Source organism: Prionailurus viverrinus, chromosome A3, assembly GCF_022837055.1.
Source record: "Prionailurus viverrinus isolate Anna chromosome A3, UM_Priviv_1.0, whole genome shotgun sequence".
Lineage (NCBI taxonomy): Eukaryota > Metazoa > Chordata > Mammalia > Carnivora > Felidae > Prionailurus > Prionailurus viverrinus.
Window position 1 is genome coordinate 8002301 of NC_062563.1, and position 26791 is coordinate 8029091.

General features: G+C 41.4%; 1 protein-coding gene across 1 annotated transcript in view; it reads right to left on the minus strand.

Moving 5' to 3' along the window:
- DOK5 (docking protein 5) overlaps nt 1-26791 on the minus strand; it is a 153209-nt gene that overhangs the window by 64856 nt on the left and 61562 nt on the right. Inside the window, exon 2 of the mRNA XM_047853044.1 lies at nt 16829-16936. Coding sequence (XP_047709000.1) covers nt 16829-16936 — 108 coding nt within the window. The remainder of the gene's footprint in view (nt 1-16828; nt 16937-26791) is intronic.

Below are 26791 nucleotides of genomic sequence, written 5' to 3' on the forward strand. Positions count from 1 at the left end.
GAAAGAAAGAAAGAAAGACAAAGAAAGGAAAGGAAAGGAGGAAAGAAAAGAAAAGAAAAGAAAAGAAAAGAAAAGAAAAGAAAAAAATGAAGAGAAAAACCAGAGGGAGAAATTTGCCAAAAATCTGTAAACGAAGGAAGTGGATCTCTATCCTTTGCCAACACATCTCCTTCACCAGTGACTCATTTGGCCAACAACATTCTGTGATTTCATCCACATCCAAAAAACATTGACTAATTTTTCACCAACTTCAGAAAACCCACCTTTTTATTTGGACATCATTTACGGAAAGCTTTTGTGTGCACTTGAATTATAGTCAAGTGTTTCCACCTATGCACAAACGTGAAATCACACAGATCAAGTCCTAAAGATACAGCTTTTAAGAAATTCGTGTAAAAATGCGTATGCAGGAAGGGAAAAAAACATTTATAGTCAATGAACTGTTTAGCTAATTTCTATTTGTATTGTTCTTATGTTGATATGTGTATATGTGTGTTTCTTAACCATATTAACTAAGTCAAACAATAGATGGTGATAACATAAGCAGGTTAAATTTTCATAAACCCTCAACACCTGGGGACTCTTTCCAAAATGCAATGTCAACTAATCATTTCAAATGATAAGTCAAATAACTGTGGGATAAGAAAAAAGTCATTTAAACTACATGATTGTTTTACAGGATTATAAAATCCAAAATCGAGGATTTGGGCCTGGATTATAGGCCAAAAATGACTGCTTTTTTTTTTTTATATAACTTTATTTATTTATTTTGAGAGGGGGGTAGGGGCAAAGACAGAGGGGGAGAGAGAGAGAGAATCCCAAGCAGACTCCGCACTGTTAGCACAGAGCCTGATGCGGGGCTCGATTTCAGGAACTGCGAGATCCTGACCTGAGCCAAAATCAAGAGTAAGACGCTTAACTGACAGAGCCACCCAGGCACCCCTAAAAATGACTGGTTTACATAAGTTAAGCATTTAAATCAAAGGGACTTTAAATCAAAATGCAAACTGAATGAAATCATCAGGTATAGACTTTACAAAACATGTACAGGATATGAAGACTGAACATTACAAATGCCGATAGAAGAAACTCTAAAACATTCAAATAAATGGAGTGACATACCATGTTCATGAATTGAAAGACTTGACATAGAAAAGACGTCAGTTCTCCCACAATTTGATCTATAGGTTTAACATAATTCTTCTCAAAAGCCTAGCATGGGTTTTCCATACACATAGACCAGCTCTATTTAAAATTTTATCAAAAGGCAAGAGAATAGCTAAAATAATCTTAGAAAAGAGAGTAAGTGGCATCAGTCATTGTACCCAACATGAAAGATTATTACGCATCTACAGTAATCAAGAGAGTGTGATATTAGCAGAGAGACAGATACATGGCTTAATGGCGAAGAACACAGAACCCAGGAACAGACCCATGCTAATATGTCCAAATGATTTTTGACAAATGTGAAAAGCAATTCAATGGAAAAAGAATAACTTTTTTCCCCCCAACAAATGGTACTGGAGTGATTGAACATCCATAGGTAAAAAGAATGAAACTCAATCTACCTCTGACACCGTATAAAACCTAAACTCAAAATGAATCATGGCCTTAAATATGTAACATAAAACTGTAAAATGTTTGGGACAAAACAAACAAACACACACACACACAGAGCAAATGTTCAACATGCAAAGCTATACAAAGAGTTCTTACACTTGGCACCAAGAGCATATTCCATAAAAGTAAAAACTCAAATACTGGACATCACCCAAATTAAAACTTTTTTCTGCAAAAGACCCTGTTAAGAGTATGAAAACATAAGCTGTGGAATGAGCAAAATTATTTGCAACCACATACATGGCAAAGAACTCATATCTAGACTATATATATATATATATATATATACACACACATATAATTTTATATATATAAATTAAACATTAAATATATAATATATATTAATATGATATATTATAATTCTATTATATATAATTCTATTATTATACATTATATATATTATATTGTAATTATAATTATAATATATAATTATATTTATTATATATATAAATATATAATTATAATTATAATATATAAAAAGATAACATGTTATATTATTATATGTTATTGTAATATAATATTAATATATATTAAATATATAAAATATATATATATATATATATAAACTTTCAAAGCTTAAACATTGGCAAAACATGTAAAGAGATACTTCACAGAAAAAAACACAGATGGCAAATTAAGTGTATAAAAATATGTTCAACATCATTAGCCATTAGAGAACACAAATTAAAGCCTCTTGCGATACCACTACCAAAAAGAAAAATATAAAAATAGTGACAACACCAAATGCTGATGAAGGTGGAGAGTCACTGGGACACTCACACACCGCTGGGGAGAATGTGAAATCGCACAGCCGTTCTGTAACCCAGTTTGGAAATTTCTTACACAACTAAAGACGCAACCCCATATGATCTAGCGGTGGCACTCTTGGGAATTTAGCCTACAGAAATGAAACCTTTATTTGTAATAACCACAAACGAAAAAGAACCTAGATGCTCTTCAGTGGGTGAGTGCAAACAACCAGTGGTAATCCTTCCGAAGGAATACTGCTTAGCGATAAAAAGGAAGGGGCTACTAATACAACTTGGATCAATCTCAAGGAAATTATGGTGAGTGAAGAAAGCCCATCTCAAAAGGTCATATTTTGCAGGATTCTTGAAAAGAAAACATTACAGGGGTGCCTGGGTGGCTCAGTGGGTTAAGCGTCCGACTTCAGCTCAGGTCATGATCTCGCGGTCTGTGAGTTTGAGCTCCGTGACGGGCTCTGTGCCCACAGCTCGGAGCCTGGAGCCTGCTTTGGATTCTGTGTCTCCCACTCTCTCTGCCCCTCCCCCACTTGTACTCTGTCTCTCTCTCAAAGACAAATAAAACATTAAAAATTTTTTTTAAAAAGAAAACATTATAAAAAACACATTATGGGACTGGAAGATGTAATTATAAAAGGAAACACAAGGGACCCTTTGGTGATGGAATCGTTCTGTATCTTAACTAAGGTGGGTGGGTACAGAAACCCACAGGTGATCAAATTGCATAGAAATAAACACAGGCACACACACTGAGTACAAGTAAAACCAGGCAAATATGAGTGAAAGCAGTGCATTGTATTAATTTCAGTATCCTGGCTGGGATAGTGTATTACAGAATTGCAAAATGTTACCACCAGGGACAACTGGATAAAGGGGACACATTTTTCTCTGTGTTATTTCTTACAAAGGCATAGAAGTCTATAATTACCTCCAAATAAAGTGTAACTTTGAAAAATGTAAACAAAGAGTTTTCAAATGTGCTCCAAGGAACATCTCTATAAGTCTCTGGGAATGTGAGGAAGAGGGGGGTAAAAATGAATGTCTGGGGATGCCTCAGTCGGTTAAGCATCTGACTCTTGATTTCGGCTCAGGTCGTGATCGCACAGTTTGTGGGATCGAGCCCCACATCGGGCTCTGGGCGGACAGTGTGGAGCCTGCTTGGGATTCTGTCTCCCTCTCTCTCTGCCCCTTCCCGCTTGTACGCGCTCTCTCTCTCTCAAAATAAATTAAAAATAAAACAAACAACAAAAAAAGAATGACTGTCTGGATCTCTCTTCCCCACGCCAGCCTCCACTCTGGCTTCACTGAAAACAGCTCTTTCTTTTATCTACTTAAATGCTGGGCCATCTAAATAAGGCAACATATGAAGTAAAGAGTCTATGTCAGGGAGGCAGTGAAGCATGGTTATTAAGAATGTGGGTGTCAGAGCCAGACTGCCTAGGCTCCAGCTCTAATTCTGTCACCTCCCAACTGCATAATCTTGGTCATGTTCCTCAACTTCACTCATCCTGAGTTCCTTCATCTGTAAAATAGGAATAATAAAAGTATCTGTCTCATGAAACTCCTGTAGAGTTGAACTAACATCTCTGAGTATGTTCAATGCCTATTGGGACAAAGTACACCCTCAGTAAATATCAACTACTATAAATACCAAAGGAAAACCTCTAGCTTAAATGGTATTGTCCAAAAGCACACCTATTTTTTATTTATAATTTATCCCAAAGGGTTTAGAGAGGGTAGAGCAAAGTATAAAGGGCCTGCCTTACATTATTTTTTTACGTCTTCACACAACCTTGTGAGGCCAGTCTTATTAACATTAATCCCACTTTGTAGAATTGAAATGTAGTAGATGGCCTTTCTGTCCCCAAATCCATGGTGTACTATTCTCCCTGCCACCACAAATTCAACCAACATTTAATGAGTGTGTATTGTATTCCTTATGTTGATAAAGATGCTGAGGGCACAGAGTCGAACACACAATACAGGATCGCTGTCCTCCTGGGGTTTATTGTTAACTAGCAGTAAACCAACGAAGAAATAAATGTGTAACGTAACTTTCAACAGTGGCAAGTGTTAGGAATTTAATAAGAAATGTCATTCAGACTTGCACGGAGGGTTCACGTTAGGCCTTTTTGAGGCAATGCGTTAACATCTAAAGGAAGAGAAGAAACCACGGTGCAAGGCTGGGCAGACCAAAGGAACGGCAGGTGCAAAGGTCCTGAGGTGGGTGAACAAGGTGAAAGGAGGTCAGTGTAGCAAGGTGGCAAGTGGCACGGGGTGGTCTGAGATGTGTGCTAGAGCAGAATCACTCGAGGCCTTAGTTTGTGGTAATGGCCGTGAGTTTTGATACAGTTCGAAGGGTGATGGGGAGCCTCAGAAAAAAAATTACCCTTAGAGGCATAGTTTTGAAACCAGCTTATACTTACATCTCACAGATGGCACATGACCCAATGCCACGGTAGGTGTTACAATACAGACTGATACCACCTTCCATGTCGGGTCAGGCGTGGTGCAGAACAGGCACACGGAATAAATCCACCTTTGACAATTTCAGTGAGTGCTTTTGATGAAAATGATATTTCAGGATGAGTATGTGTGGCTCGGATGAAAATCTCACTGCAGGTGAAGCGTTGGTGACATTTTTTCAGTCACGACACATGTATGTACATAAGCTAAAATAAATAACTGAAAGAAAACAAGATGTTAGGGGCCCCTGGGTAAGTCCGCTGGTGAAGGATGCAAGTCTTGATCTCAGCTCAGGTCATGATCTCATGGCTCATGAGTGTAAGCCCCGTGTCTGGCTCCATGCTGGCAGTAAGAGACCTGTTTAGGATTCTCTGTCTCCCTCTCTCTCTGCCCTCTCCCCTGCTCTCTCTCAAAATACATAAATAAACTTAAAAAAAAAAAAGATGTTCGTTTCATTACAAATAAAGTGTCATAACAGTTTTATTTGTTGTGTATACATGCAAAAATAACAGACCTACTAAGTACAGTGTCACATTGGATTCGTGCAAGATCATCACTTTCTCTTTCTACTGTTGTTCAAGAGGTAACTCAGGGAGGGGGCTCCCGGGGGGCTCGGTCAGTTGAGCGTCCGACTTCGGCTTAGGTCATGATCTCGCGGTTTGTGAGTTTGAACCCCGCGTCAGGCTCTGTGCTGACAGCTCAGGGCCTGGAGCCTGCTTCGGATTCTGTGTCTCCCTGTCTCCTGGCCCCTCCCCTGCTCGTGCTCTGTCTCTCTCTGTCTTTCAATAATAAATAAATGTTAAAGAAAATTAAAAAAAAAAAAGGGGTAACTCAGACACTACAAAAAGTTGCGGAGGGAGCCTACAAGCCAGGGCAACCCAGAGAAATGTTTGATTTGATCTGTATTGCATTTTACAAATACACTTAAACATTAGAAGTTCTCACACACACACACACACACACAAAAACAAAAAACGTGCATTTCCCGTTTCTCTTGAAAGTGTGGAATACCTAACAACAGCGGGCTCACATTTCTGTAGTGCAACAGTAATCTGGAACTGGACGATATGAAAGCAAAGAAAATCCCACAACTTGCAGCAGAGACAAGGATAGAGAGGCAACAGTGCCTTCATCTTGGACGCTGTGTGCTAAGAAATCCCTTCTAACATTAATGGGGAAAGGCAGAGACATTTCAGTAGTTATTGAATGTTACTTACAATCGGTAGAACAGGCCTTTAAAATAATGTAGTCATCAGAATTCATAAGGAAAAGGAAAGAGTTGGTGAGAGACTGTATCACAGTGAGCCATGTCGTTAACTTCCTAAAGTGGGGAATCTGTTCATCACGTTGGAGGTTGATAAGACGGGTATAAACATATAATTTAGAGTTACAGAAACAACTAAATGGAAAATGAAAGCAAATTATGGAGGTAGGTCTGGGGAGGTGTGTTACTTTCCTAGGGCGGCACTAACAAAGTATCAGAAACTGGGTGCCTTATGAAAAGATGCTCAACGTCACTCCTTATCAGGGAAATACAAATCAAAACCACACTCAGATATCACCTCACGCCAGTCAGAGTGGCCAAAATGAACAAATCAGGAGACCATAGATGCTGGAGAGGATGTGGAGAAACGGGAACCCTCTTGCACTGTTGGTGGGAATGCAAATTGGTGCAGCCACTCTGGAAAACAGTGTGGAGGTTCCTCAAAAAATTAAAACTAGATCTACCCTATGGCCCAGCAATAGCACTGCTAGGAATTTACCCAAGGGATACAGGAGTGCTGATGCACAGGGGCACTTGTACCCCAATGTTTATAGCAGCACTCTCAAGAACAGCCAAATTATGGAAAGAGCCTAAATGTCCATCAAGTGATGAATGGATAAAGAAATCGTGGTTTATATACACAATGGAGTACTATGTGGCAATGAGAAAGAATGAAATATGGCCTTTTGTAGCAACGTGGATGGAACTGGAGTGTGATGCTAAGTGAAATAAGCCATACAGAGAAAGACAGATACCATATGGTTTCACTCTTATGTGGATCCTGAGAAACTTAACAGAAGACCATGGGGGAGGGGAGGGGGTGAAAAAGAGGTTAGAGTGGGAGACAGCCAAAGCATAAGAGACTCTTAAAAACTGAGAACAAACTGAGGGTTGATGGGGGGTGGGAGGGAGGGGAGGGTGGGTGAGGGGTATTGAGGAGGGCACCTTTTGGGATGAGCACTGGGTGTTGTATGGAAACCAATTTGACAATAAATTTCATATATTGAAAAAAAAAAAGAAAAAAAGAAACTGGGTGCCTTGAGCAACAATAACGTCTTCTCTCTACAGGCCTAAGTCCAAAATCAGTGTGTCAGTTGAGTTGCTTCCTATTGAGGACTGAGGGCGAATCTGTTCCAGGCCTCTCCCCTAGCTTCTGGCAGGGACCCACAATCTCCGGCGTCCCTTCATTCAGCCCTGTGTCTGTAGCATTTCCAATCTCTGCCCCAATCCTCGCCCAGCTTTCCCCTGGGTGTTGTGTCTTTTCTTACCAGAACACCAGCCACTGAATCAGGGTCCACCCAAACCCAGTACCCTCATCCTAAATTGATTCCATCTACAAAGACCCTACTTCCCGAGGCCATACTCACAGGTACCGAGGGTTAGGACTTGAACATATCTTTTTTTGGGAGACACAATTCAGCCCACAATAGGAGGCGAGAGGTGAAGTAAGCAAAAGTTAATTTTCATCATAAGCCCTTCGATATCATTTGATTGTTTGAACCTTGTGTATATTTTGTGCGGCTTTTTCAAACTTTAAATATCTGTACAACTGTGACAGGGCTGTCTTTATGATTAGACAGTCTCCTCCAGAAGACAAAACCATGCAGTAAACTCCAGTGAGTGAGAATGTGGCATGATTCACACAGCTCCTTTTATTCTCAATATACCAAAGGGTCTCCTAATGCTTCCACTATGCAGTACTGGTGTAAGTAGGCCACAAATCATTTCCTAGGCACCCTAAGCGTCCTTGGGATCCAAAGCAGCCACTGTGCCAGACATTATGCTGGGCCCCGAGGACACAGAGAGCTGAAGAAAGTGCAGTTCCCACCTACAAGGAAATCACACTCCAAAATAGCAAGTGATCACAGCAAGATACTCTTGGTTGTAACAGAGTTCCCTACCTAGAGTGCGCTGGAAAATGAGGAACATATATTCAATTGTCCCTATCACTTAGGGTAAACTCTCTCAGCTCTCTGCTACACATGAGAGAAAATCCAAGATCATGAGGTTTGAACACGATAAAAGTTACTCCTCTCACATGAGAGAAATAGAGCCTAGGGCTGACCTGTGGTGCAGTAGGCTGGATATTTGTGTCCTTCCAAAATTCGTATGTTGATGGGGTGCCTGGGTGGCTCAGTCGGTTAAGCATCTGACTTCGGCTCAGGTCATAATCTCGTGGTTCATGAGTTCGAGCCCCATGTTGGTCTCTGTGCCGACTCTCAGAGCCTGGAGCCTGCTTCAGATTCTGTGTCTCCCTGGCTCTCTGCCCCTCCCCCACTCTCTCCCTCTCTCTCAAAACTAAATAAATATTTAAAAAAAATTAAAAACAACAACAAAATTCGTATGTTGAAACCCAATGCCCAATGTGATATTAGAAGTGCGTCTGTCATGAAGGTGGAGGCCTCGTGAAGGGAATCACTGCTCTTATAAAAGAGACTCCAGAGAGCTCCCTCACCCCTTCCACCACATGCAGGCACACCAAGAAGTCAACAGTCTAAAACCTGGACGAGGGCCTTCACCAGAATCTGGCCATGCTGGCTCCTGATCTTGGACTTACAACCTCCAGAACCGTGAGACGTGAATTCCTATTGAATGAGCCACCTGTCTATGACATTCTGTCCCTGTTGCCTGAACCAGACTAGGACATATGGTGTCGGGGAGCACAGACCAGACCCAGACATCTCCCTCCACACTTTTATGGGACATGTCCTGCTGCTTCGCCATCCTCAACCCATGGGCTTTTCCGTATTGTGGGCCAAGATGGCCAACATCCATTTTCTAATCAGCAGGAAAGAGGAGGAGATGAAGGCCAAGGCATTCTTCCCTGTTACGCCCCTTCTGGCCAGGATTTAGTCATACAGCCACACCTCACTACATAGGGGTCTTTTCCTTGGGTAGCCTTGTGTTCAGCTGAAACCCATCGGCCACCACCAATGAAGAAGGCATGTGATTAAGGGTCCGCAGCAACCAGACAGACTCCGCCACCAGCATCCACCCACTGCTCGCAGCACGACCAGTGCATCCAGGCAGAAGGGGCCCAGAAGACAGGCTAACTTGGGGTGCATCGGGAGGAATTACAGGGAGGTAAAGACACAGAAGAGACTCTGAGGGATCATTCACGTCTGCCACGTGGACAGGGAAGGAAGGGTATCTGTGTAGGGGAAGGAGCATGAGCAAATGTGGTGACGGACTGGACAGGAGACAGGAGAGGGGATAAGGAAGAGGATGAATCCAGGACAATCCTTTGGCTTCTGCCTTGAACAACAGAATAGGTATCAGTGCCTTACCCTGAGACACGGAACTCCAGAAAAGAACCAACCCTGGGTAGGAAAGATAGCTAATTCAGTTGTGAACGCATTTCAGGAGCCTTTGGCACACTGGTGCATACTTTTACCTCCTTGAGTATTTGAAAAAGGGAAATGTGGTTCAGGTACTACAGTTACCCCCTTCCACCCATCCTACTTCTGCCTACGAAATGTGGGCATGGAAGCATTTACCAACGGGGAAAAGCATCCAAGTAATAAGCTATAATTTAACCTGTGGAGATGTCAACAGGCATATTCTCACTGGCATAAGTGAAGGAAGTTTCCAGAACAGAGTCTGGTGGGTGGTTTCATGCACAAAGAGGGAATGACTCCAAAGCACTGTATTGAAAAAAGGGGCTATGTGAAGATTTTGAAAAGGTATATTACAGACAGCTACATCACAAGAGAACGTTTTAGAAGAATGAGAAGCTGGGTAAACAAGAATGAGTCATTAGTACAGAAAAAGTTCTGATACACACCATACACACACACGAGGGATAAGCTGGTAGAAATTCCAGAGAAATACTTTTGGGGATGCTAGCTTACCGTGAGGAGCCTAGAATCCTATTTTCACAAAAACCAACAACAAGGTCTGGCAATGGGTTTGGGAGACAGAAAGTGACCTACTCACTAAGGAAGGACAGAATGAGAGAACAAATAACTCTGGCAAAAAAAATAATGGTGATTACCCTTTGCATTGAGAGGGTCTCCCATTTTACGGACACATTCATAAACACTTACTCCTTTGATACCTAAGTTAACCCTATGATTTTGGTGAAGTGTGAATGGCCACCCCCAGTTGCTCACTGTTGGAATAACAGGCTAAACGGACCTTTAATAAACAAGGTAACACACATAAGCAGCATATCCAAAACTGTGTTCCTTGGAATTATATTTATTTGTTCCATGGAACACGTGATTTAAAAAAAAAAAAAAGGTTGCTCCCTGGTTTGGGAAATGCTGACTCAAAGCTACTCAGGTGTCCTAACCTTTGGCTTCCTCAGGTCTTCTGATAAGCTACCATGGATTATGAATCTCAAGAATGGATGGAAATGTTGCAGTTCCCCAACTTCTTTGACCACAGAACCCTGGTCCTCCTGGAAGTCTCCTCTGCCAGAGTCACCGGCACACGTTCCGGGAAACACTCTATCAGAGAATCTGTAGGAACTGTCTTCTGGCCCAAAGTGAATTGAATCCTGCAGGCTTAGCAACGTGCGATGATGAGGAAGCCATGACGTGACCTGCCTCGGAGGTGTTAAATTAATTAAACAAGGAGGCCATTAGGCTGATGTGGCTGTAATGCCCTGAGAGAATAGAGAAGCAAACCAAATCTTGAGCCCGTAAATGCCTCAAGGTAATGAAGTCAAACACTAAGGACAACCAGTCATAGCCAACTAGGCTTTAAGCTACAGCCAATCAATAACTGCCTTACTCTGCTTCCCCCTTGTCACTACAGAAGTCCGTCCCCAACTCCCATTAGTGGGGGTCTCCCGCCCCTTCCAGTTTGGTGCTGAACAATCTGAACTGATTTTTTCTCAAACTCTTACAACATTCAACATGCCCCAGTTTATCTTTTAGCAGAGGTCACCTCTACACAGACGTTAAGCAACCTACCATACACACACAGTGGCAAAGCCGGGATTAGAAAGCAAGTTTCCCAAATGTGGGGCTGGCATACTCCCCAGTCTACGTTTGCCTTGGTCTCAAAAACAATAGATGGGTCTTCCTTCCACTTAGATTGCCTCCCAATTGTTATTCATCTTGAAAAAGTAAAACTATTCATAGAAACGCTCAACCCCTTCTGGTTGGGGTGAGCAGCTCTGATTTCCTGAATGAAAACAGGGAACTTGCCTCTAACAAGAAGGTCGGGAACTATATTTAAAGTCACTGGAGTATTAATATTGTTGCAATTACAGTTAATCAATTTCACAGCCATCTCTGACAGCTGTGGTGCTAGAGGGGAACTTCACGCAAGAGGAAAAGAAATGAAAAATGAATTGCCCTGTATGTGCATTATTCATGTATTTATTTTCCAAATTTTTTCATGAGATCATCTTTAGCTACATTTTCAGTGAGGAAGGCACCAACTTTTAAAATTATGCAATTTCCTATTTTAAGACTTTTAGTAAGGATCAGATACGCAGAAAGTGGCATTTTTTTCCCCTTAATAATGTCTCTACGAATGAAACGAGAGAGGCACTGTGCTTTCGTAAATGCTACGGATTTCCTACAGGAGGGCTGTGGCTCCACCATCTCTGTACTGACCAAATAGCATCATGGACAGCTCCTCATTTCCTTCAGAAATTGTTTTCTTTATATTCCAGTAAATTCTAAACTCTGGTCACGGGGCGCTCCTCACAACCTCAGTATTTTATTATCAAGATCCATGCGTTACACAGCATTTGGATAAAAAATGCGTATCGCAGAGTTATTCTGTCTTTTTATATGCCCCCAAGAGATTAATATTAAATGTCTCAGATCTGAGAGAGTAAGGAGTATGAATGGCTACAGGAACTCATCAAGGTCTTGGAGGCTTAATGTAGATCATTCTTCCATTCTAATGCTTTGAACTTTGGTTAATGATTATTACAGATGAAAGAGAACGTGGCTTACCACCGTCCCCAAAGATTTGCGTATTAAATTCCAAAGCCAGTGGGTAGAAGTCTAAAATAGGGCAAGTTGGTCCTCAATCTTCCCGTACTGGGTTCACATTTAGGGAGGATCTTTCCAGCCACTTTGGTTTTACATCTGAGTCTGTCCTCCTAAAACTTCCCAACCCTGGCTTTTTCTGCCTCCGTCACTAACCCACTCCGTATTCCAACTCAAGATTCCCTTTCCTGGCTTCAAGGTGTCTCAGGCACCGATTTCTTTTGGTAAACTAAATAAAAGTATGACACGAAGACATTTGTAGGTACTCTATCTCATCTGTTTATAATGTGCATTGCTGGGGCGCCTGGGTGGCTCAGTCGGTTAAGCGTCCGACTTCGGCCCAGGTCAGGATCTCACGGTTCGTGAGTTCGAGCCCCGCGGCGGGCTCTGTGCGGACAGCTTGGAGCCTGGAACCTGCTTCGGATTCTGTGTCTCCCTCTCTCTCTGCCCCTCCCCTGCTTCGGATTCTATGTCTCCCTCTCTCTCTCTCTGCCCCTTCCCTGCTTTGGATTCTGTGTCTCCCTCTCTCTCTCTCTGACCCTTCCCTGCTTCAGACTCTGTGTCTCCCTCTCTCTCTCTGCACCTCTCCAGCTCATGCTCGCACTCTCTCTCCGTCAAAAATAAATAAACTTAAAAATAAATTTTATAGGGGCGCCTGGGTGGCGCAGTCGGTTAAGCGTCCGACTTCAGCCAGGTCACGATCTCACGGTCCGTGAGTTCGAGCCCCGCGTCGGGCTCTGGGCTGATGGCTCAGAGCCTGGAGCCTGTTTCCGATTCTGTGTCTCCCTCTCTCTCTGCCCCTCCCCCGTTCATGCCCTGTCTCTCTCTGTCCCAAAAATAAATAAATGTTGAAAAAATAAATTTCATAATGTGCATTGCCTCTCAACCAACAGTTTAAAAAAAAAGTCTACTATGTATTAGGCAATGATAACTAATAGTGAACCATGCCTCCCCCCCAGCCACCAAACAAATAAACACAAAACCTGCCCTTGTGGACCTTAATTTATGGTGGCAGTATAAAGAAGACGGTAAGAAATAACCAAATAAATATACATGTAGTGGTAAGTACAGAAGAGAAAAATAAAGAGAGATGGGTAGGGTGTGTCAAAGGATTCCATTTTATTATTTTTTTAAAGAGTTTATTCATTTATTTTGAGAGAGAGACAGAGCAAGAGAGAGCAGGGGAGGGAGAGGGAGAGACAAAATCCCAAGCAGGCTCCACGCTATCAGTGAGGAGCCCGATGTGGGGCTTGAACTCACGCCCCGTGAGATCACAACCTGAGCTGAGATCAAGAGTTAGACACTTAACCGACTGAGCCACCCAGGTGCCCCAGGATTCTCTTTTAAATAAGAGATCAAGGAACAGCCTCCCTTAGGGGAAGAATTTGAGCAATGACCTGAACAATGTAAGGAAATGAGCAATGTGGATATTTGCAGGGAGAGCATTCCAGGAAAAGGAAAGAGCAAGTTCAAAGGTGGAGTGGGTGGCATGCACTCAGGAAAGCAAAGAGCCCAGGGTGCTCGTAGCAGAACAGAGGGGGATGGGGGAACTGAGCAGATGAAGCGAAATAGGGGGCAGGGCGTCAAATCTTGCGACGGTTTAGACTTGCCCGGAGGGGCACCTGGGTGGCTCAGTGGGTTGAGCATCCAACTTCGGTTCAGGTCATGATCTCATGGTTCACGAGTTAGAGCCCCACGTCAGACTTTGCACTCTTGGTACAGAGCCTGCTTCAGATTCTGTGTCTCTCTCTCTTCCTGCCCCTCCCGCACCCATGATCTCTTTCTCCCTCCCTCAAAAATAAATAAACCTTAAAAAAATTTTTTTTAAACAAAAACAAAAATGAAGACTTGGCTGAGGGTTTTGCCTGGAGTACTGTGATGTGGTATTTTGAATAGACTCTAGAGGACCGGGCATTAGGGAGCCCCATGGCTTAGACCACAGTGGTAGCAACATGGTTGTGAGAATGTCTGGAGTCTATGCATGTTGAACACAGAGCCAACACCACTTGCTGACCAACTGGATTTGGGGAGTTCCTATAAAGTATTCCTCACTCGTCCTCTTTCTTCTCTTAGGCATGGGAAGGTCTGTAAGCAAAGCATAGCCTATTTCTTTATTTTTCTACACTAAGCATAGGGGATGGTGAGGAATCAGGTATTTCTGGCTGTATCTGGAACTCTACCAAAACAAGAAAGGACTGATCAACATTAGCGGTCACACACAATAACTAGACAGGACAAGAGTCGGATGGAGTCTTAGTCCTTCTGGGCTGCTGTAACAAATTCCTACAGATGGAGTAGCTTGTGAACAACAGAAACTTGTTTCTCACAGCTCTGGAGGCTGGGAAGCCCAATGGAGAGGCATCGGCAGATTCAGTGTCTGGCGAGACCCCACTTCCTGGTTCACGGATGGCTGTGTCCTCACATAGAAGAAGGAAGGAGGCAACTCCTTGGGGTCACTTTTATAAGAGCACTAATTCAAATCATGAGGGCTCTACCCTCATGAGCTAACCACCTCCCAAAGGCCCCATCTCCAAACATCATCACATTGGGGGCTTCAACACATGAATTTTGGGGCAACATAAACATTCTACCATACGCTGGCAGATGGTGAATTGTAAAGTTACAGACAGGCTGAGGTTCTCAAGAGAAGGCTGAGGCATAACCACAACTTCTGGCCAGCTAGGAGATGAGGCCTTTAGATAATCTTGTTAATTATAATGAAGAATGATAAAGACAACAGTCAACCATGGTAGGGCATCTGGTCACCAGGTGCCATCTGATGATCTGAAAGGTGGAGAGAAGGCATCAGTGCCAGTTAAGGAAGGGAAAAAATGGAAAAGACTCTGCTTTTGTCCTATAGCTAAACCAAACCCCGCCTTGGGCCTTCTGAGTTTCCTTTAAGGCAAGGCCTCTCAAGTGAAAATGAAGCAATCCATTTCTGTATCATTGTTCGCCATCTTGTTTTTAGGTAGACAATGGATACATGGGGAATAACTGGGACCTAATACATCTGTTCCAAAATGTCTGCACACCAGTAGCTTCTGGCGTTCCAGAAATTGTGAGACTGGCTCAAGATTATTTGCCAGCATTCAAAGGTATGCTATCAATGGCTTCAAGGATCTCTGCTCCTAACTAATAGATTTGCAACTCAACAACTCTTGCCTAGGGACAAAAACCATTATCCGAAATAGTGGAAATATCTGGCATATGGAACATAAATGGTGGGGGAAATTCCAGGTTCATAAAGAGGTCTCCTTCTGTTCTCCCTTATAGAGAATGTAGGCTGGGAATGAAGTTGACCTTGGAATACGGAACTCTGTAATGAGATGGTGAGGAAATGGAACACATGGAAAATGCTACTGTTGACTCCTTTCCCTACTTATCCCAAAGTCTTGCTGTGTGCTTTTTCTTTCCTTATGTACGTACAGATGTGCCTATAAAGCATATGCTTTATTTCTCTAAATTGAGAAGGAATACAGCTTGCCCTATGGCTTTTCATTATTGGATAAACCAAGGTGTCAACATAGGCCCTTAATAAGATCTTGTAAAGTCATCACCTGTGGAGAATTTGCATAAAAAAGGGAAGATTATCCACTCTCCTTCACCTAACCAAATTTCTGTGCTAATGAATCTACTGGTTGCACATAAAATTTGAAATGGCAAGTAGACTCACTCCTGATAAAAGCTCACCAAAAAAGGAAAAGAATCTCAAGATAGAAAACTATAACAATTAAAATGCTCTATTATAACAATGAACATAATTCCTCTGTAGACAAGAATAGTATTTTCCTAACATGGAAATAACCAGCCCCTTGGGGAAAAAGAAGTTAACCATGCATTTTATTTTACATATTTTCATGAAAAGAGAAAATACAGAGGCTGCCCATGAACAAGGGCCATGAAGAACATTGCCCTGTGGAGGGAAAGACAGGCCTAATTCATAAATCCAAGTATGCCTTGTATTTTCCTTCACTTGCTACTTCTGAAGTATGTATTTTAATACACAATTACTATTTTAAGTGAGGAGACCTCACTACCACTATTTAAACTGCAGATCTGGGGGTTCTCGGGTGGCTCAGTTGGTTGAGCATCCAACTCTTGGTTTCGGCTCAGGTTGTGATCTCATAGTTTGTGAATTCGAGTCCTGCATCGGGCTCTGCACTGACAGTGTGGAGCCTGCTTGGGATTCTCTCCCTCTCTCTCTGCCCTTCCCCTGCTCACTCTCTCTCTCAAAATAAATAAATAAACTTAAAAAAAGTAAGAACGAACAAAAGATAAACTGCAAGTCTGAATTAAATTTAGTCATCAAGCTTAAAAAACTAATGAGTAGAACTTCCTCTTCCTTCACCAACCCATTTTCCAGGTTCCTCTCCTCCCTCCACATCACTGAATGAGGATCTAATCTGCATCAGGGCACTAGATGTGCTAAAAGCACAGAGACCTTGTCTTTACCCTAAAGGGGCTTCAACATTGGGAGTTGAGTTTACTATGCAAATCGAGCATTTACAAAAGAACTTGGTAAATTCTACAGTAGAGATTGGAAAACAACAACAAATAGTAGGAAACCAGAAGAGTGACTTTACATTAGTCAATTACTTTAAACAATTAACAAGTAGATAGTAACTTAAAGATGTTTTGTCCTTGGGAAAAGCCTTATTTGCACCTTTGTTAAATAATCTCGACAAGTTTTCAGATTCAATGAACTCAAGTTTACCTACTTCTGAACAGATTTCTAGAAAGTTACAACAATCAAGTTTTACCTTATGGTAACACCTAAAATATGCAGCACGTTCATCAGAAAATTTCTCCAGTCTTTTTGGACCTTTGCTTGAAGCTTTCTTGAATACTAGCCAGCATCGCTGATATATCTGGAAGGAAATACAAAGACAGAGTTCAGCATCAGTGACTCAGATATCACTTACATTTGCATTTAAATGTTTTCTCTTTGATGTTTTCACCTGTAAAGTATTCATAAGCCGTAAGTGTGATGCTACTTTGGGAAAATAAAAATTTTAAACCCGAAATTGTTTCCACAACATGTGTATTATGTCATTCATTTACTGGAATCAAATGAAAATGAGTATTTGAAAGCAAATTTCTTAACATTTCAATAACAGCATCAGTAGAAACATTTCAGGAAAAGTCCCAGAGATAAAAATCTCAAAGCAGCCCAAATAGCATAGGTATTCATGGCACATGCTCTCATTTCAAATGCAATTAAATATGGAACTCATAGGCCCAATATATGCTGAAGGTTTCACTGACAGTCCAACAGAAAGCCCTTATATGTCATATGACAATCCTCACAACTGATGGTCAGGAGTGGGCCGGACACTGGACTAACTAATACATGACTGATTAACACCAACCAGATTCTCCCTCAGAAAATCCAACCCAGAGGCTCAAAGATTACTCAGACTGAAGAGCAGTCTGAGTTAAGAGGTCAATACTCGTAGGTTACAAACTGAGGTTGGTGACCATGTTGGATCATGTGCCTAACAGGTAGGCAGTGGAACCTGGTCCAGAGAACTAGGTGATTTCTACTCCAGGCAGAAGACACATTTTAGTTCTCTGTCATCTTTCTGCTGCTGACTTTGTGATCTAGCCCTTCCCTTGATTTTCTTAGAAATCATCTTCCCCACCGTCAACAGCACTCTTAATTGACAGAGGCGGAATGGAGTTCTGATTCTAGCAACCAAAGCTTCCCTGATTAAAATAACCAGTATATACTAAACGAGACACCAAAATATTAGTCATGCCACAGAGAGGAAAGTGCAAAGAGCTAATGAGTATACGAACAACAATGTTCTCCAAAAGCAAAATAAAATGAGATGTTTTAACCTAAAAATTAATAAGGATTCATATTCATCGTAATATTCACTGATGGAAGAGATCTCAGTGGCACTCTTCTACTCTGCTGGTGACCTCTAAAGGCAATTTGACAACAGATATAAAGAACCTGAAGAGAGTAAGAATCTATCCTAACAAAAGAGCCCAAATGCAGGCCAACACTGAAGGAGGAATTCTGCATTCAAGTGCAGACAGGTGGGTAACCAATCACAGTTATCTCCCTGATCCTTAAATCATCTTCTAAGTGTGTACCATATTTAGGTGGTTTTGTATAGTCAACCCATAAATGAATTTTATGCACTATGAAGTTTAAGAACCTTGGAGCTAGTAAGAAGAAAAAAAGTCCACATAAAACATTTGGTCATTCAAACCATACTCCACTGAAAATGCCTTCTACTATTTTATTAGTAACTGGCAGATGGATGAAGAATTCAGGTTTGCTACTATTTATCCTCAATGCTGAAGATTCCATTTCTCTCTGCTCACTGGGTGAACTAAACATTCATTAATCATTTTGTTTGGTATGGTAAAAAGAAAATGAAATCCACTCCACTTTGAAGTTTTGCTCTGAACAGAGGGTAAGATGTGTGCCTCAGCCTGCTGAATGTATAATATAATCCTAGCATTATTATTTATAATAACAATAAATAGAAACCACTAACTCCTCAACAATAACGAAAGGCAAGGTTAATTATAGTACTTCTATTACATATAATAAGTATGGAGTACTTAATATTATATAAGATATAATATCGAGGTATGCATCTTTAAGATAACATAGTCATTATATTTAAAATGTCATAATATGAATAATACACATAATATATATAATATACTATGTGCCACCAATAATGTGTATGTTATCTGTCTATAAGGATAACATAGATATTTCACTTGAAACAAATTTCAGAAGGAATTTCCAATGACATGAGAAAGTGCATAGAAGTGGGGTTTTTTTGGCTTGTTTTTGTTGTGTTTAATAAAAATTAATATTGCAAATTAAATGAAAGAGAACTGTTATTTCCTAAATATCCAGAGGTATCAGTAAAATAGTGCAATTAAAATCAGTTATTGGCTTTCATCTTGCACAGTCACTGAACTTATCAAGAGATGTAAAAACATGGAGACAGAAGTGGAAAAGCAATTTAGTGGAGAAAGGTACACTTTCAAACAAATGGCACTGGAATAATTGAACATCCATAGGAATAAAAAAAAAGTACACACACACACACACACACACACACACACACACACACAAACACCTTAACCTAAAACAATCACCTTAAACAAAAATAAACTCAAATGGACTTAAATATAAAACAAAACTATAAAACTTTAGGGGAAAAAAGTGTTTGGGATCATCATCTGGACAAAGAATTCTTAGACTGCATACCAAAAGCACAATCCATAAAAGAAAAGCTTGCCAATTTGTGCTTCCTCAAAACTTAAAATTTTTGCTCTGTGAAAAACTGTTAAGAGGATGAAAAGACAAGGTACAGAATGGGAGGAAATATTTGCAAACTGCATATCTGACAAAGGATTAGTATCTAGATATATAAAGAACTCTTAAAATTCAATAGTAAAGAATCAAACAATCCAATTACAAAACAGAAGTTAAAAAAAATGTTTATAAACATACATTTCACCAATAAGGAAGCACAGATGATGAAGAAGCACATGAAAAAATGTTCAATATCATTAGTCATCAGGTAAATGTAAATTAAAACCACAGTGAAATATCACTACACATCTCTCAGATTGGCTGAAATTAAAAAAAACGATAATACCACCAACCAAATGCTGAAAAGGATATGGAGAAATTAGGTGTCTCATACTTTCCGGGTGAGAATGTAGAATGATACAGGAACTTTGAAACACAGCTGGGCAGTTTCTTTAAAAACTAAACAAGCAACATGACCCACCGTTGCTTTCTTAAGAATCCATCCCAGGGAAATGCAAACATCCCCGCCTTGCCCCCCCCCCGCCCCCCACTCCCCCACCCTCCCACCCCCACGCGCGCACACACACACACACACAATTTGAACATAAATGTTCATAGTAGCTTGATCTGTATCAGCACAAAACTGGAAGCACCCATATATTCTTCAACGTGCTAATGTGGTACATCCATATCATGGAGCACTTCTTAGCTATAAAAACAATTTAACTAGCAATGTTGCAACAATTTGAATGAGTCTTCAGATAATGATGCTGAGCAGGTGGGGGGGGAGGGGAGTGAAATCCAAAAGGTTACGTACTGTCGGACCGCATTTATAGCATTTTTTAATGACAAAATGACAGAAATGGAAAACAGATCCATGATTGTCAGGGGTTGGGGACGGGAAGTAGCTTTGTCGACAAAAGGGGAACATAAGGGATCCCTGCATCAATGGTATTGTCCTGCATCTTGACTGTGTTAATGTCAATATCTTGGCTATGATGTTGCATGATAGCTTTGAAGATGTTATCAATCAGTAAAATTGGGGAAAAGGTACAGGATCTTTGCGTAGTATTCCTTACAACTGGACGCAAATCTATAATTATCTCAAAATGAAACACTTAAAATTTTTTCAATGGAAAAATGTAGAGATATTTAAGCAAAATCTTAAAATGACAACCTAATCTAATAGCATTTATCTACATTTGCCAGTTTTCTTTCTGTTGCTATCTGACCACAGTCTAATCAATGGACTAAGGAACTTTAAGAAGCCAAGTTGTAAGAGCCATTGATTGGTAAGAGTTCAAAGACAAAATCCTTTTCAGGGTAAAGACCCCCACCATGAAAATTAACATTTCCAGTAGTGTGGTTGACACACAGAAGTCTTACCAACATCTCACTCATGTCTGAAGAATGGATGAGACAAGTGTCTCCCTTAAAATTTGGCCACCACCAGAAGACTGTAACTACAGTGGGGATAAATGTCACTCTGTCCAAATATAGGGTGTGGAAAATAGGCTGTTATTCTCCTATTGGCAACCCCTTTCTTTTGTACGTACCTCTGAAGATGTTTTAGAAATTGAGCATGCCTTAGGTATGCAAGAAATACGTCCACTGTATCAAAACTGTTTTCACCAAGAAAGATACGTAAATACATTTCCTAATTATGCCTCAACTTTCAGACTCACTCTTGAATGACTCCACTTCTAAGATTCTTTCATACTTGATCATCTTCTTCACAATTGTACCAGTAGTTTCCTGGCTTATGTCCAGAGGTTGTTGAACGGAAGCTAAAGACTCTTCAATTTCAGCATGCCGAAATCCCTCAGGGGATTTCTGTTTTTTCATTTTTTGTTTTTCTTCTGTTTTATTAAGAAGTAAGGACAACGTCACGAATAACTGCAAAAATACTATTCTCTAAATTCACACGCAACTATTGGTTGGGGCATTGCCATTGGAATAGATTGCATCATGGCTCATCGGGAGAGAAGGAAAATCTGAAGTTGGTTTATGAAAAGGAAGGTCGGGATGTTTGCGACATGCAAGCACATGGTACAAAACTAATGCAAAAGTTGAGAATAATCGTGCAATCAAGGCCATTTGCTAATCCGCTCTCCATCACACACCAGTGATTCTCAGAGCTGGTCCAGCATCACTCAAGATAATTGTTAATTATGTAGATTCCTAGACATTAGCCAAGGTCTACTGACTCAGAACCTCCTGGGGTGGGGCTAGACAAATTTGCTCTTTAACAAGTTCCCCAGGTATTTTATTTGTAATTTGCAAACCAAGGCCATAAATATTCATAAAGGCTCAGACAACACAATGCTTCCCACTTGGGATTGCCAACCAAGAGCTCTCCAACAAATGCTCCGCGATGAGGGCCTCGGAGATGTGTACTTTCCCACAAGTGGCGCTGAGGCCTTTGAAGTGGCCTCAGACAGCGGAGTGAGATGCTGTCTGGAGGAGAAGAGAGACACAGAAGCAGAAACAATTCTGTTAAGCTTTGGTGAACTCTCAACTTCACCGCCAAACACTCTCAGTCCTAAGAGCCCTGGAAAAGCCCCTGGTACCTGAGGACTGAAAACTTACCCTGAATGGGGTGCCTGGGTGGCTCAGTCGGTTAAGCGTCCAACTTTGGCTCAGGTCACAGTCTCACGGTTCACGGGGTGGGACAACGCACTGTCCTCTCTCTCCCTCTTTCTCTGCCCCTTCCTTGCTTGTGCTCTCTCGCTCTCGCTGTCACTCTGTCTTTCTCAAAATAAAGTAATAAACTTAAAAAAATTTTTAAAGCCTTACCCTAAATATCTCAGCATTGTTTAAAGGGAATGGAATAGGCCTCACCGCACGTGGTAATGTGTGACTAGTTGGAGTAACACACAGACATTGTGAAAAAGATGACAATTTGAGAACAACCCCACGCAGGTTTCGTTTTTCCGTAAAATTAATTCATTCAACCATCTCCTTCATATTTTATATAACACATCTACTTACCATCTGTGGTACTTTTTTTACTTAACATTTTTCTTTCAACTGGTTTTTAACTAAATTTTTTTTTATTTAAAAGAGGAAACTTTTATCCCAACAACAATAGCTACGTGTAGTTCTCACTACCCATAAAGAGCAGATAAGCCTAACGATAAACACACTGTTAGAAAACCGGATGACAGAATAAGTCCCATGGTGAAGTATCTTGCCTCCTGTGCATCAAGGATTCATAATCTCAGCACTAGTGACATTTTAGGCAAGGTGATATTTTTTTAAGTTTATTTATTTATTTTGAGAGAGAGAGAGAGAGAGAGAGAGAGAGAGAGAGAGAGACAGCGAGAGTGGGGGAGGGGCAGAGAGAGAGAGAGGGAGACAGAGGATCCCAAGCAGGCTCTGCACTGCCAGTGTGGAGTCTGACACAGGACTCGAACCCACAAAACCGTGAGATGGTGACCTGAGCCAAGACCAAATGTCGGACGCTTAACTGACTGAGCCACCCAAGCGCCCCGGCAAGGTGACTTTTTATAGTGGGCTGGGGGTGGGGAATCCTGCACACTTAGGATGTGGCTGTTTAACAGCATCTCTGGCCTCTGTCAAACTCCCCCCATCCAGTTGGCAACCAAAATTATCTCCAGAAACTTCCAAATGTCCCCTGGGGAGCAAAGTCAGATTCACTCCTACAGATGAATGTACGCTGATCTATGATTGCACTCTTGAAAAATATGAGGCTTTGTGAATATCTTCCAAGTCCCGGATTTGGACCAGTTAATCCGCACAAGCCACTGCTGAACCTAAAAAGATAAGTACATCACACAGTTCTGACAACTTGGGTGGACAGACACGAGATTTAGCAGTTATGTGACAATTTCCTTAGTGTGCACTTGCTAGCTGTTGGTGGTGGTTTTAGGACACCTAATTTTCAGCCTTAATTGTCACCAGCCCATATATGATTTGTTCTATTTTTTCCCCATTGTCTTTCCTTTCTTTAAAACTGGATATCCTTAATAATTGCTAAGCCCTGGTTTCAAATCTCTGACCCTTTTACCAGTTTCTTCCCCTAACAAAGAACAGTCTGGCAAATTCACCGAGATCTCCAGTGCCAAAAAGCAGCTGAAACAATTAAGAATTTGAGTCCCTAATTCTTTTTTTTTTTAATTTTTTTTTAATGTTTATTTATTTTTGAGACAGGGAGAGACAGCATGAACGGGGGAGGGTCAGAGAGAGAGGGAGACACAGAATCTGAAACAGGCTCCAGGCTCTGAGCTGTCAGCACAGAGCCTGCTGTGGGGCTCGAACTCACGGACCGCGAGATCATGACCTGAGCCGAAGTCGGAGGCCTAACCGACTGAGCCACCCAGGCGCCCCGAGTTCCTAATTCTATTGGCAGTCCAACACAATGAGTTGAACAACAGCGTCACAAATTAAACTTCTGGAGGATGCATGGACAGTTATAAAGGTAAGAGAAAGCAAATTTTGGTCACAACAGTTCTGTGAAATGGAAATTATATACTGCCTCCGTGTATACTCAAGAAGCAGCAGAAGGCCTAAGATGTGACCATTTAGGTCTCTATGGTCTACTCCAAGCGTTAACAAACTTTTTCTGTAAAGGGCCGGGGAGAGTAAATATTTTAGTCTTTGATGATCACAGATATTTGTTGGAGCTACCGAACTCTGTAATTATAGCATCAAAGTAGCCATAGGATACGTATAAGTGAATGGTGTGGATGTCTTCCAATAAAACTTTCTTTAAAAAGTCAGGAAGCAGGCCAGGCTGCAGTTTGCCAACCTCCATATTTCTCAACTGTTTAAGCTCATGTTACTTTCTGATGAACATTAAAATCTGCTTGACATGTCCCTGTTGAGTGAAAGAGAGGAGGGAATATACCCCAGGCGAGAATCTCTATATAACCCACATCTCCCCATCGGCCCAAATTTTACTTCCATAGAATTATGTTACAACGTCGACCTGATGCTTTTTCTACGCCCTCCACCACACTTCGTGTCCTGTCCACTGTCCAAGATTCGCTACTCTACAATGAATTCGGATGCTGTCCTGAAGAGAGCTCTCACGTGCACAGACACAGTGTCCCATCTCTAGCCTTGGCATATAGTTAGCTTTTGCCAATTATCTTTTCCTATGATGTCAAGGAACGCTTTGGGAAGAAAAGGTCGGTTTTCCATCTTGTCAACACCCCCTTTCTATAATCCTGTCGACTCTTCTCAAGCCCCACTCTTTACTCTCCAAGCCACATGCCAGCCTTCCTGATACCCGTAACTACGTGGTTTGCACCAAGTGGAAAATAAACTCCAAGCAGCCAGGAAAAAAAAAAAAAATCTACCCCCAGCCATACAATGCTAAATTAGCCTCACTTCTCACATACTAACCCAATTTTTCCCTACTCTCCAAAACAAATCCAATACTCTGCTCATCCAGGATGTCAATATTAACACCTCAAACCAGCTAAACTTCCCCCCCATGCGTTGCAGTGTGCCGACCCCTTTTTGTGTGTTCTTTCAATTAACTGTCCCCGACAGCCCTTAGGAAGCTATACCAGAAAAAAGCCAGGATTTCAACCTTGGCCTGCCCGGCTCTGGAGAACGAACGCCTAACAGCTCCCCCGGGCGTCTCCCAGAGAAGTTGGGCTTCTAGAGAGGCACAAACTTATGCCGAGGGCCGAGCCGTCTGTAAGAAATTTACTTTCAAGCTTCTCACAATCTAAAAAGAGAAATTGAGTTGTAACCGTATGTTCTTTCATCTGGATGATGACTTTATAGCTTAGCTATTTCACAGTGACATCTGCATTTGTGGTGTTAAGGTCCCCGGCACCAAGGGCTCATCTCCAGTGATAATTTTTCATGGACTGTGTTTGCAGCTGGAATTTTAACATCCTAGTCTAGGATGCGAAGGTATCCTAGCAGTTTGTAAGAAGTGTTTGCTTTTAAAAGAATTCCACACGCTCTCTCCTTCAGTGTCTAAGTATTCGGCATCCTTGACTGAAGTCCAGAAATCCAAATGTGCAAAGTATTTCTAACTACATTAGAAGTATCTCAGTTTTTCTCGGCCTTCCCTGCCTTGCTAACCTCCAGCCTCTTGTTCTCAGTTAGTTATGGCTACAGTAAATGAACATGTTGGCTAAGTGGCTTCCTGCTGGCATGTGCAGTCACCTACCTGGGGCTAACCAGTCACTTCTCCAGAAGCCCCCGGCCCTCCACTTTGGCCGATGACACATGGCCAGAGTAACCGGCTGCCCTCCTACAGTCTTGGGCTCCCCTTTGACTTCAAGGTCAAGGAAATGCCACTATCCAAGGACAGCTCGACAGTCACAGGAAGTGGTACCAGATAATGCAGTCTGGAGGTCGAGAGGAAGAGCCTTTAAATAAGACCAAATGGGGTGGGAATCAGCCAAGCAGACAATTCCCCTTCTGTCCTGCCTGCCAGCGTCTGCAAAATTCTTCCACCCCGAGAACTTTGACCTGGATGGTCTCCGAGACCCAGGAGGTTGCAACTTTCCAGTCCTACAAAGGACCCTATCATTATGGGATTTCAGAAGGTGACAGATGAAGTGTATAAAAGGAGTTCTTTCGCATCTTTCATAACTTGTAGGCTGCTACCTACAAGATAGCTTACTAAAAATAATGAGCTGGTTCGGAATTATGTATTTTATAAAGGGAAAAACATTTTAATGAGTAAACAACCTGATTCCGTGCCTATCATTTACATACACCTTTGCTTGTAAGGAAAGAAATGCTAATTGGGAGAAGACTTCACGGTGGGTAGCAAGGTACATTTTAAATTCATGGCAAAGAGAAGTACCAGCAAGAACAGGATAATTAATCATAAAATAAAATTTGTACAAAGAGGATTAAAAATACTTAAAAAGCACCCACAGGCAATAAATTAGCTATGTCAATCCTTTGCTGATGGTGAGGTAAATTAGCACAATCTTTCTAGAGGCAGAATTATGCCTACCCTTTGACCTGGAAACATTACTTCCAGGAACTTTCCCCCTAAGGGAATAATTAAGGAAATATGCCAACATAGGGGAAAAAGGTTCTTCCACATAAAAACTGAAACACTCTGAACGTTCCAGGGGACTGATTTAATTCATTACGGCATATCTGTAAACTGGAAATTGCTATCATTAAAAATGATACTGTAACAGTACGTATACCATAGAAAATGCTCTTAGTAAATTATTAAGTTTAAAAAGTAGGTTATTCCTGCTTTTTAATCTGTTTCTACTCCAGTATATATATATTCACTCAACAGATAGGGCCCAGGGGCTCAAGCAAGAAGATTGTGGGCTATACTTGACCCTTCCCCACTATTTCTCATTCTCTCTCTCTCTCTCTCTCTGTCTCTCTCTCTCTCTCACACACACACACACACAATTATTGGGAAAAATGTCTGTTTTAATGGAAAACTGTGCATTCTATAGCATACACA